The sequence below is a fragment of the Mobula hypostoma genome, chromosome 9 (genome assembly GCF_963921235.1).
Source record: "Mobula hypostoma chromosome 9, sMobHyp1.1, whole genome shotgun sequence".
Taxonomy (NCBI): Eukaryota; Metazoa; Chordata; class Chondrichthyes; order Myliobatiformes; family Myliobatidae; genus Mobula; species Mobula hypostoma.
This window is the reverse complement of record NC_086105.1, coordinates 146,207,878-146,221,306: the sequence shown is the minus strand read 5'-3', so window position 1 is coordinate 146,221,306 and position 13,429 is coordinate 146,207,878. Positions and strand designations below refer to the sequence as shown.

At 39.0% G+C, this 13,429-nt stretch overlaps 1 protein-coding gene across 3 annotated transcripts in view; it reads right to left on the bottom strand.

Annotated features, from left to right (window-relative positions):
* The window catches only part of LOC134352135 (brain-specific angiogenesis inhibitor 1-associated protein 2-like protein 1), a 143,060-nt gene that overhangs the window by 68,537 nt on the left and 61,094 nt on the right, over positions 1-13,429 (bottom strand). For all 3 annotated transcript variants that reach the window (XM_063059364.1, XM_063059363.1, XM_063059365.1), the window contains 3 exons: positions 13,126-13,278; positions 8,588-8,729; positions 6,839-7,037 (listed from right to left, as the gene is read on the bottom strand). In XM_063059364.1, the coding sequence (XP_062915434.1) occupies positions 6,839-7,037; positions 8,588-8,729; positions 13,126-13,278 (494 nt within the window). The remainder of the gene's footprint in view (positions 1-6,838; positions 7,038-8,587; positions 8,730-13,125; positions 13,279-13,429) is intronic.

Genomic DNA, 13,429 nt, shown 5'->3' with positions numbered 1-13,429 from the left:
TGTCCACAGAACATTATCCAAGAAGCATTGTAGAACATCCAGGTGGTTTTTTGCAAACTTAAGATGTGCAGCAATGTTTTTTTTTAATTTGGAGAGCAGCGGTTTCCTTTGTCATGTCCTTCCATGAACACCACTCTTATTCAGTGTTTTTCTTATAGTAAACACATGACAGAGACTTTAGCAAGTTCAAGAAATTTCTGCAGGTCTTTTGCTGTTATCCTTGTTCCCCCCCCCCCCACCTTCTTCAGCATTGCACATTGTGCTCTTGCGCTATCTTTGCAGGATGGCCACTCCTAGGGAGAGTAGCAACAGTACTGAGTTTCCTCCATTTGTAGACACTTTCTCTTACTGTGGACTGATGAATACTCAGGTCTTCAGAAATGCTTTTGTAGCCTTTCCCAGATTCACGCATCTCTACAATTCTTCTTCTAAAGTCCTCTGAAAGTTGTTTAGATCGAGGCATGGTGCACATAAACATATCTTTCTTGAGAAGAGCAGGCTCTATCATTAACCTGACCATGTGTGTCTTTTTATACAGCAGGGTATCTCGACAACCCATACCTCCAATCTCATCTCATCGATTGGAACACCCAACTCCAATTTGCTTTTGTAGAAGGTATTAATCCAGAGGTTCACATACGTTTTCCAACAAATACATGCCCTATTGGATCATTTTTCTCAATAAATAAAAGCACAACTTTTTTTGCATTATTTAAGTTCTCTTTATCTAGTTTTAGGACTTACATGAAGAATTGATCACATTTTAGGTCATATTTATGCAGAAACAGAGAAAATTCTACAGGGTTCACAAACTTTCTAGCACCATTGTAAATACTTGCATTTCATTTTATATTACTTTGTAGTTTAAAGTTTGATATAAACTGGGGAGGCAGCGAGGGAGGGGTGGGGGTGGGGATTGGGATTGCAGCAAATCTGGAAATGTGGGAATTTGAGTGCTTGCCAGACTAAAGACTGTGGATATCACCCTCAGCAGATAAGCCTGATGACGTTGTCAGGCAGGAAGACAGGTTAAATCCAACCACCAGGTTGGATCAGCAGTAAGGAAAGCGAATGTTATGTTGGCATTCATTTCAAGAGGAAGAGTGTACAAGAGTAAGGAGGTGTTGAAGAGGCTCTATGGGGCACTGGTGAGACCTCATTTGGAATACTGTGTGCAGTTTTGGGCCCCCTATCTTAGAAGGGATGTTCTGATGTTGGAGAGAGTTCAGAGAAGATTTACGAGGATGTTTCCTGGAATGCAGGGGCTAACATATGAGGAGCGTTTGTTGGCTCTTGGACTGTATTCATTACAGCATAGAAGAATGTAAGGGGATCTCATAGAAACATTTCAAATGTTGAAAGGGTTGGACAGAGTAGATGTGGAAAGGCTGTTTCCCTTGGTGGCTGAGTCCAGGACAAGAGGCCACGGTCTTAGAATTAGAGGGTATCCATTTAAAACATAAATGAGGGGACATTTTTTTAGCCAGAGGGTTGTGGATTTATGGAATTCATTGCCACATGCATCTGTGGAGGCCTGATCATTGAGGGTGTTTAAGGAGGAGATTGATGGGCATCTAATTAGTCAGGATATCAAGGGATATGGGGAAAAAGCTGGAAATTGGAACAAGATGGGAGAATAGTTTACAGACATCCCATCCTGCAAAAACTCATTTCAGGGAGGTATCACCGCCATTTCAGGGAGGTTAGCACCCCCCCCCCCGCAACACCATATTCCCCCCCCCACCCCACCCATCGACCTCCAAGGGTGTATGTAATACTTTGTTTAGTGATTTTGTCTAATCTGTAAACCAAGTTGGGTATATGCAGCAAATGTGACATTAAAATATGTGCTTATATTATATTATATTATCATGTTTATTCTATTACAACTTTAAGCAAGTCTACAGGGAGTTTGGCCTTATCACGTAGGACATCAATAGCGTAGCTCCTTAGCAGCTAGCCAGCTAGTTTAAATAACGTTAGCTATGCTGTAATGACACCTGTTAAACTCACTGCAATATGTCTTTTACATTTTAACCCACCATGGGCAATAGAAAAGTCACTGCTGCAAACAATGCAGGGAGCAACTCTGTCATAATTTTTGAGGTCGACTGTAAAGCCCGCCCACAGAGAAAACTGATAGGTCTACTTAGCAGGGGTCCCCAACATTTTTTGCACCGCAGACCGGTTTAATATTGATAATATTCTTGCAGACCGGCTGACCGGGATAGGGGAGGGGGGGCGGGGGGTGTTAATCACAACCGGAATATAGGTGATAAGTCAATAGCATCATACCATTTTAAGTAACGTTTGGATATTAAACACACAGCGCGTATTTTCCCCATATGAACATATTAAATCATTGCAACACATCAATATCACTGAATCAGTGCGAGCCCTGGGCTTGTTTTCCTGCAACAAGACGGTCCCATTGAGGGGTGAGGGGAGACAGTGATACTCGAAGGGGGTTCCTTATGTCCAAGTCTATTCCGCAATTTAGTTTTCGTTGCACTCATTGCAGAAAACTCCGCTTCGCAGCGATATGATGTTGGAAATGGAAGCAACATTTTCAGTGCTTTTGTGGCTATCTCAGGATATTTAGCCTTGACTTTGATCCAGAATGCCGGCAGAGATGTTATGTCAAACAAACTTTTCAGCCTGCCGTCATTTACAAGCTCGAGGAGTTGATCTTCTTCCCGCGCTGACATGAATGACGCACGCATAATGATCTTGCGTGCGTTCAAGTTCAACAGTGTGTGACAGGGAATGAGGAAAGGTGCAAATGACTCATATCATTACATATCGCCAAATCATATTGTTTCCTCACGGTCCGGTGGTTGGGGACCACTCTTAGCACGAAGACAGACCAATCAGGATGCTCGCTCTCCCTCTCCCTCTCAAAAAAATCTATTTCCGGGATATTGTACATAATTTCCAGGCGTCAGGGAGCCACTATCGACATGCGGGAGACTCCCGGATCTTCCAGGAGAGGTGAGATGTCTGAGTTTAGCTCATGGTGGAGTGGCCGAGCAGATTCGATGGGCTGAATGGCGTACTTCTGCTCCTTTGTCTTGTGATTTTGTGAAATTCCTCACCAAGGAACACAAGGGAGGAAAATAAATTATTCATTTTCCCTCCCCAACCCACAAACTTTATGCTTAAGCGCTATAATCTTCTTTCAACTGTCCAATTTCCTGAGCTGTATCCACTTAAACTATGCTCAATTTAGAGTCCCTTAGCATCACTGAATGGCAGTTCCACCTCTAGAGAGCAATTTAGACTGCTCTTGTAAAAACTGAATGTGGTACTAAAGTTGAATTGAACATTGACAGACTGACAGAGTCTTTAAAATTATTCCCAGTGTTTTGATCACAATGTCACCTTTGGTGGTGCAACAAGCAATCATTAATTACATGGCGATTCTCAGAGCATAAGCACAACTCCCTGGATTTCTACAAATGTAAGTGCAACAGGGGACAAAAAGATGATAGTGAATTTCAAATCAGAGTTCAAATAACATGAGGTGCAAAGGAGCATGCTTGAATAGGCATGTCATTTGTAATTTAAGGATTAGTTTAACATTCAGCATGGTGGAATGCCATCCAGGAACATGAACAATATTAACATTACATTCAGTATCCATTACAAGAGCCCGGCAGCAATTCTTTTTACATTCAAAAATTTGCAAAATCATTCAGATAGCTTAAAGGATTATTTTTAAACAGTATTTGCAGAAAACACAAAATCTTTATATTGTATAATTATTTTAGCACATACAATAGGAATTGCATTTTAAATCAATGAAGTCTTAAATCCAATCAGCAAAAATGTTTTAAAATATCAGTCCTTTATTCAAGTGACCTGTGCCAGAGGTATCTGATTTGAATCATGGAAGATATTGTGTGCTAAATATTCAGCTCTAGTTCATTTAGGAAACTAATTTATTATTTATATTAGGTAATGTTTTTCTCTTACGGCACAGATGGACTGACTTCAAAGGAATGCAATGATTCGAGGAATCAACCCATCACTAGCTTTTCAAGCCAATTTATGGATATACAATAAAAAAAATCAACAAATCAACTCCCAGAATAAATAATTTAAAAAACCCAATTCTTTTTTATTATACTTGGCAAATACCATCCAAGTCATCCAAGCAAAAAGGAATTAACTAGGCTATATAGTAATGCTATTCTATAATGATGCAATCAGTATAGATATCACATATTTAAAGGTGCAGAATTTAAAATAAATATTGTAGGTATATAACTGAAACATGAATCTCACTTAAATCCAGTGGAGGTTGGGGACGACTGATCTAAAGAGTAACTGTTAGAGCCTGTTGCTAAGCTCCTACACTAAAAGCTGTAATGGTTTAAATCCTGTAGGGAAAAAGTTACAGGAATATTTCCTAATGACAACGTATGTCGAAAAATTCAATTTTACTTTACAGCCTGCAGACTCTTAACCTTATTGATGCAAATCATCTGCTCTTCAACATTAAATAACAAAATTTGTAAACAGGTGGTTAAACTGTGTGCTTTGTTAACTATAAAGCTAGTGTATCTTTAATAACGGTTTTTTTGAAAAAGCTCCAGGCACTGCAATCCTGAAATTAAAAATAGAAAATTGCCAGAAATACTCAGATGCTTCAACAACATCTATTGAGAAAGAAATGGTTAACATTTCAAATCAACGACCTATCAACTGAAGCCGGAAAATATACAAAGCAAACATGCTTAAAGTTGTAGAGAACGAGAAGGGAGTGAAGGGAAAATAAAGGAAATTTGCAATAGTATGTAGACCAAAAAAAAACTGAATGATGCAAAGGCTTGTGATGCCAACTGAGAGAAGATGTTGAACAATTGTTAACTTGACCAATCCAGAGATGCATAAAAGGGACTGAATGAAGATAAAGGAGAAATATTTTTAAAAATTTGTGCTGAAAGAGAGACACAAGCACTGCAATTGCTGGAATCTGAATTCATAGAATCTGCTTGAACACAGGTCAAGCAGTGCCTGCAGAGACAAAAACAGTAACTTCACGTGACTGACTTAACATAACGCTTCATCAGAACAGATTATTTCAGACATTAGAATTACTTGTTTATGTCATTGTTGAGTTCAAATGTTGAGTTCTAAACAGGGGATGTGGTTGAAGCATACAAAGTCCAAAGTATGAAACGAAAGATAGGTCAGAGTATCGCGTAAAGTGACAGGAAACTGAAGGCTCAATGTACTAAACTGTAAACACTTAAAAAAATGTACATTTACTAGGGATAATTCATCTTTTTTATTAACAAATCAAATTAGAAAATTGTAACTCTAACTAGGATACCTTACACACCAAACTAGCAGGGGAACTTGAAAATTAACACAGTTTGCTCTTAGAGGGGTGTACAAATGGTCAAGACTGAATTCAATAAAGTTTCCAAGTAGATTCGCATTATAATATCACTGTGCTAGTTTTAATTAAAACAATTCCTTTTGTACTAATAGGCAGCTATGAATTCATTTCCATAGCTTTATATTTAAGGCTCAATTGTTCTAAAATGCATTAATCATTCAGACTAATTAACTTCAAGAAAACAGGTAATCTAACTGGTCACTATTACATTGCTGTTTGTGGAAGCTTGACAGATCTGTGCGCAAATTGACCACCTTGTCTCCTACATTACAAAGGCCACTATCTAAAGTTTGATTGTAATCAGCGAAAGATAACTTGTACCCATTATAAATGTAAATCTTTATTTATTGACCTAGTTATTATGAGAGTTGCTATGAAACTGACCATTACATGGAAAGCTAAGCTTCCAGCAAGATTACACAACATAATCCCTTATTTTATCCCATGTTGATTTTTGCTTTAAATTAGTTGCAGTAGAACTAAAATTTAAGACCAAGAAGCAATTCTGACACAACTTGCATCTGCAGGATTTCCAACCCACCTCAAGTTCAAGTTTAATTGTCATTCAACCATATACATGTATACAGCTAAAGTAAATTGCTTCCCAAGAACTAAGGTACAAAACACAGTACACACAGTCACATATCACATGCAATCACAAAATAATATTAGCACCACTTTGAATGGTATGGCCTGAAAACTGATGGAGCATGGGATGTTGTTCTGGAGCCACATTTCAGCAAGATCGAGCATACAGCAGTTCCTCATCGCAGACTGGGTTAGCCACAAAGGCAATCTAGCTAGCCTTCCAGGGAGTGGATATTGAAGAGCAGCACTGACTTTATAGTTTCTGTTGGGATTGTGTTGACGGGTAGGAAAGGAGGACAAGCAGGTGAACCTCCTGCTTCGCTGCTACCTTTGTGGCAGATCTTTTACAGACTCTCCAATGTAGTTCAGGATTGAGGACTCTAAGCTATCAGACTCTCATATGCACCTCTTCCGTGATGAATTAGGTTTTGAAACACTGACTCCAAGATATCTCTAGACTATCTCCCCCCCCCCCCAAAAACTCATCTTTTATCTTGGACCATCCTTGGAACTCTGATTTCCTTTATTCAAGCCACTGGGTGGCACTCAAGTATGGTAGATAGATACCCCTTAAGTGCAACATACTCGCAAGGAAATTTGAGATTTGAGAATGGGACACTTTTATTGGTCATAAACTCCCTCGGATTTAAGAGTTTTAAGATTGGGAATGGGATTAAAATTGAAAAATGGTCTTTGCATGTTAAAAAGTGAGATGGCAGGCTGTAAAATATCACCATGAGCTCAATTCATAGTGAATCAATGTCCAATAGTTGAATACTTTGTTTTAAGGTATTACCGATATAATACTTAAATTGTAGTAACTTTGAAGACATGGACACTCACAATTTAGTCATGTCATGTTCTCCATACAGCCAGCCATCCTTTTCTTCTGGTATTAGAAGTGTCAGTATATCTCCTTCTGCAAAGCTCAACATATTCTTGTTATTTCCTGCAGTGTGGGGGAAAATGCTTTTCACCTTTGGCCTCTGAACCATATTCAGTCCAGTTGCAACAGAAATCGATCTTGATAGACTGACATCATCTATGGAAAAATTAAATCAAATACATGAACATGATTTTCTCAATACTGATATTATCTGCATCCAAACACAATGACAATAAGTTCAAGTACTCACGCTCATCAACAATGCAATTCATTGTAACTCTGAACATCACAAGTTAAAGGCGGCTAGTGAATTCTGTGCCATGTTCAATTAGCATGTCAATCAGTACACTACACTGATTATTATTGCCTCATTATAGGAAGGATGTGGAAGCTTTAGAGCAGTGGTCCCCAACGTGGAAACGATATGATTTGGTGATATGAGTCAGCTGCACCTTTCCTCATTCCCTGTCACACACTGTTGAACTTGAAACACCCTCCCTCCCCGCCCACCCCTCCGTCGGCCGGTCCGCAAGAACATCGTCAATATTAAACCGGTCCACAGTGTGCAAAAGGTTGGGGACCCCTGCTTTAGAGGGTGCAGAGGAGATTTACCAGGATGCTGCTTGAATTACAGAACATGTTTTATGAGGAATGCTTGAGCGAGATGGGGCTGTTCTCTTTGGAATGGAGGTCAAGAGGTGACGCAATAGAGGTGTACAAGACGATAAGAGGCATAGATCGAGTGGACAGCCAGCGACTTATTCCCACAGTAGAAATGGCTAATATAAGGGGCACAATCTTAAGGGGACTGAAGGAAAGTATTGGGGGGGGGGAAGAGGGAGGACGTCAGATGCAAATTTCTTTCTTTAAAAAGAAATTACACAGAGTGGTGAGTGCATGGAACCTGCTGCCGTGGTGATAGTGGTAGAGGCAGTTACATTAGGGACATTTAAACTCTTAGATAGGCACATGGATGGTAGTAAAATGGAGGGCTATGTGGGAGGGAAGGGTTAGATTGATTCAAGGTTAAAAGATCAGCAAATCATCAACAGCCAGAGTCTGCACTGTACCATAGCATTCTATGTTCATTTCAGATATTTCAACAGTTTGAAGGTGGCATATTAAGCAGTATTAACTTTATTTCCAGCGCAAGTTTTTACTTTACACTTTTTCCAACATATAATTACACTCTAGAAGTTTGAGAGCTGATTTCCTTCAAATTAAATATTCAGCTTAATTTTAAAAAACTACTCCATATAAGCAAGGAATTAGCATCTCCATTTATGCATAACTGCTAGGTTTTCTGAAAATATCACAAAACAGATGTTAAGCAAATGATCAACCTCAAGAGGCAATCTCATTTCACTTTATACCAGTTGGAATACACTTAAATTGCAGAATTCAATAGCCATTATGCTCATTGAAGCAGCACATAATCAATCCCTCAAGATCCATCAACACTTCTGAAACCACTAAATATCTCACTGGTAGTTAGACACTTGTAAATAGCGGTTGATATACAGGTTTGAATACAAATGCATGGAATTTATCTCCCCCCCCACCAGCACTTCTCTTCCTCTGCAACACTCACCTATAACCTTCCTCGCATCACTTAGATAAACTAAATTACTGCAAGAAGGAGTAAACCCAAAGCTTGCTTGGATTTTACTGATATTTAGTAAACACTATTAAATTCCACTCCTTACCTGTAACTTCAGTGTTTCTCTCAATAGGGGCCATGCGTTGTGAATTTGGATTGTTGAACATATCCGGCAGAGGACTTTTCTGAAATCTTACAGGAGGAGCAGGTGGTATTTTTGAGTTATTCTGTAATACAGGATCATGCATCTAGAGAAAACAAACAAGATGCTTGTTCACATTAAATGGTTTGGTACACCTTAATCAAAAAAAAATTTTGGTTGCAGGTCCCCAAACCTCCCCCACCCTCTGTACAGTTGTATTAAAGAACAAGGGCCTGATATCATCATCATTATGTACCATGTCATATAAGTGGACGATCATGGCCTTTGACTGATTGTTCATGGCAAATATTTCCTACAGAAGTGGTTTGCCATTGCCTTCTTCTGAGAAGTATCTTTACAAGATGGGTGACCCCAGCCATTATCAATACTCTTCAGAGATGGTCTACCTGGCGTCAGTGGTCAAATATCCAGGACTTGTGATATGCACCAGCTGCTCATACAACCATTTACCACCTGCTCCCATGGCTTCACATGACTCTGATAGAGGTGTTAAACAGGTGCTACACTTTGCCCAAGGGTGACCTGCAGGCTAGCAGAGGGAAGGAGTGCCTTTCATCCTGCCACCCCTGATATACCTCTTGTTAAAAGACAGGAACCTGGTCATATTTTCCGGGACATCAGTATGGGAAACATCTTAACATGTACTTTGTACTTCATTAGAATGAGAAATCTAACCTCAACATTAGATCCATCTGTACTGCATTAATAACTGGAAAAATAATGCATTATTAAACAAACCAGTACATGATAATTCAGTATTAACCAGGTAATACCTCTTTTTGAGGTCAGATGCTGCTTGATTAGCCTCAGTTTTATTTGGATTAAAGTTAAGGAAGCCTTTTGCAAAGTTTAAAAGTGAAAAATTAGCACAGTTTGTTCCGCAGAAATTCAAGAATTAAAAGTCAAAGAAACTGATTAGTTTAAATGTTAAATGTACAAGCACACTAATTTTTTGTACATAAAAATTATCCTAATGTCCTTGCTACTTCCCTCCCCCCGCCCCAAACAGTTCCAATTCCCATTTTGTTTTAAAATACTGTAGAATTCCAAGGAAATAAGATTCACAGAAATTTAATTTTAAACAAACATTGCCACAAATTGCCTGAGGATCTAACTCCTGTTCCACCTATACTCCCACGTCTCTTTCTCACAAATCCTGCACCATAATGTGATTTCTAACATCAACTAGAAGTGTTTGCTCAAAAATTTTCCCAATACAGCTTGACAAGTTATTGAACTCAATAACCAGCCCTAATTACTGGAAAAAGGTTATTAATCAGCCACGTACTTCTGTAGTTTTTTTTTGTAAAAGGAGTTTCTTTGAAAAAGCAAAAAAAAAATTTCTTAATTAGAAAGATCACTTTCAAATTCTGCATGGTGGAGTTTTCTACTTTGAATTGCTTGGCACTCAATATTCAGAACGTTTCTATTAACTACATCCAAGACAGAGCATTAATTTAGAAATCAAGCAACTGATTTTTCCTTAAGGTATGTGCGATAAATTGTACTTTTACAAAATTCTATGTGATTAAAAGGATAAGGTATTAAATTTACTCCACTTTACTACATAAGTGAAATGTTATTTCTTCTATTTGCAAATACTGTTTTATGCAGTCAGGGTGCTTTAATCATCCATACTAGTACAGGTTGAGGGAGGAGTAAAGGTAATTATTATCCTCTTTCTAATATACAGCCTAGAAAGCGTGTGTGTGTGTGAATACTGGATAAGAACAGGACTAGCTGTATTATAAAACTTACTTTGCTTGTTGGTTGAAGAGTATAATTTGTGATAATGAAGGAAGAAAGGCCACAGCCTCAGTACCAGGAAGTTGTATTTATGGTAATTATACTCCAGTTTGTTAGCACCATCAGAAAGAAAGCGGAGAAATAAATTGCGGGCTTATAACTCGATAATACCATCACACTATCAAAATCCTGGGACCCTTCTTGGCCCAAAGGTCGAAAGAACCAGCCATATAAATATCATAGCCACAAGAGGTAGGAAGCTGAGTACTCTACGCCTAGTAACTCATCTTCTGACAACTGAAAGACTTTAGACCAAGCACAAGTCAGGACTGTGATAGAAGACACTTACGTTTTGCCAAGATGAGTTACTTCTCCAACTTATTTTCTCACACATACCAGCCACTGAATCTAACATTTAACATTACGGCGCTATGGTATCGTAGCAGTTAACACAACATTATTACAGCTCGGGGCGTCAGAGTTCAGAGGTCAATTCCAGCATTCTTTTGTAAGAAAGTTTATACATTCTTCCCATGTGCATGTGGGTTTCCTCCCATAGTCCAAAGACATACTGATTAGTAGATTAGTCATCGTAAATTGTCCTATCATTAGGTTAAGGTTAAATCAGTGGGCTGCAGGGTGGTGCGGCTTGGTGATCCAGAAGGGCCTGTTCCGCACTGTATCTCTAATTTAAAAAGTAAAATAAATAAAACATTCACCTACATTAAGGACAAGTTACAGCAGCCAGTTAACTTATTAATCAGAACATCATTAGGATGTGAAGGAAAGCAGAGCACCTAATGGAAATCTATGTGGTCGTATACAAAATGTGCAAACCTTTACGCAGACAGCAGAGGCTAGAACTGAACTCGGGTCTCTTTGCTGAATCAGCAGCACCATCTGCAGTGTTACTGTGCTGTCTAGAAGATGATGGGTTCCTAGACCACTGCAATCACCACGTGGTAGTGGTGGGGCAATGAATGATTACGACGACAAATGGAGAAGTGATCAAGGAAATTTTTGTCCTAGATGGTGTAACACCAAGACAGGCAAGGGCAAGGAGGATAATGGGAATACTTTAATTATGAGCATTGCAGTAGTTTAAGGAAGCAGTTCACTAACACTTTTTCAAGGACAGTTAGGGAGGTACTAAGTGATGGTCTCGTCAGCAATGCCAGATCCCCAAAAAAGATTAAAATAATTCTTTTTAAAAATAAACTAACACATACTAGCAATATCTTATCCAGAGGTTGAGAATGGTCACAGGAATGAAAGGGTTAATGTTTGAGGAGTGCTTGATGGCTCTGGGTCTGTACTCTCTAGAGTTTAGAAAAAATGACAAGCTGATACCACTGAAACCTTTTGAATATTGAAAGCCTAGTGGACATGAAGAGGATGTTTCCTATAGTGGGGGAGTCTAGGACAGAGGGCACAATCTCAGAATACAAGAATATTACTTTAGACCAGAGATGGAGGAACTTGATCGCTGCCCTAAACATCACTGGTGTAATAGCCAGTAGAGAGAAAAGCCTAGATATTACTAATACTTCTTTTGTCAGTCTGTATTACAATAACAAAGGTTACAGTGGCTCTGATGTGGCATTTTTACTAATTGCTAACGGTATGGAAACACAAGCCATAAATACCAGACAAGAATAAATATTTAAATAACCCTGCCTTCCCAGGTATGTTACTTTCACTTACATGGACAAGAGTCAATGAACTGTTACTACACTCTGCTCAGAGATCAGTCTAGTTAACTCCTTTCTTCCAGCTCTTGGAGTTTTAATGTTGTTAACCTAGGCGATTTAAAAACATTTCAAGAAAAGGAAGCCAAGAAAATCTAAACTCAATTGACTCAAAAATAAAATTTCGGACAGGTCAAAGGATATTATTAAAACTGACGCAGTATTCAAACTTAAGTTCTTTGGAACGGGTTTACTGGCCCCCCTCCAGCCGCATATACCTACTAAAACTATCCCACCATCCTGGTTTGCCAACCCTTGCTTGGGAGATAGGAAAGCGTCTTGCCGTTGTTTTTGTGTTGTTGTTGCTTGCATGGTTCTTCTGAGCATCACAGGCAGGCTGTGTTGGTGCTATAATGTGTGGCTACATTTGTGGGCTGCCTCATCACATCCTTAGTTCTATTGGTTGTTAATGCAACCAGTGCAGTTCAATGTAGAACGTATGTATCCATGCATGCATGTTCCAAAGTACATGTGATAAATGAATCTGAATGCGTATCGTTCTCCCTCTTTTTACTGGTTATGTCCTCTCTCCACTTCCATCTATCATGCATCTAAACTTCCCTACAAAACTCTCTTCACCTCTCCACCCTGTCAGTCCACCAATTACCTCTGTCACAGATCTCCCCCTCCTCATACCAGCCATCTTCTCCGCCCCCCCCAGTATTTTGATGCAGCATTTTGATCCAGAATGTCAACACATCCTTTCCCCCCAACAGACGCTGCTCAAGCCACTGAGTTTCTCCAGCAGATTGTAGCTCCAGATTCCAGCATCTGCATTCCCTTGCGTCTCCTGGTTAAATAAGATTGTCCTTCAACAGAAGTATGCTGACCATTCCCAAATATTTATAGTAATTTTTCCAAGGTGCTGAACTAAAATGACTTTAGTAACAAATTCTAACATTTCTCTATTAAGCTTTAAGCTTTAGTGCAAAACATAGAATATTTCATTCTGCAGTCAAATTCACTATGTCAAAGCCAGGTACTCACAGTGTATCTTCCTATGATTGGAGAAGGTTGAGGAGTTTTGGAGAAGTATGGTGGGAAGCTACTTTCATCTTCATTCAAAAAGTCTGGCACCTTTGTGGCTTCCAAGCACTTGTCCTGCCAATGAATTATTTTGGCACGAAGGAACCCATTGGCCTAATTGAAAACACAATTATACAATGGTTAATAAATGGAAATTATGTTTTTTCTAAAAAATAGTTTGAGCAAATTGGATAGAATTCATGCTGTGCAAACATCTACATCTATGCATTCTAATTGTTTCTTTTCTCAGCCTGTCTTAAGGCCA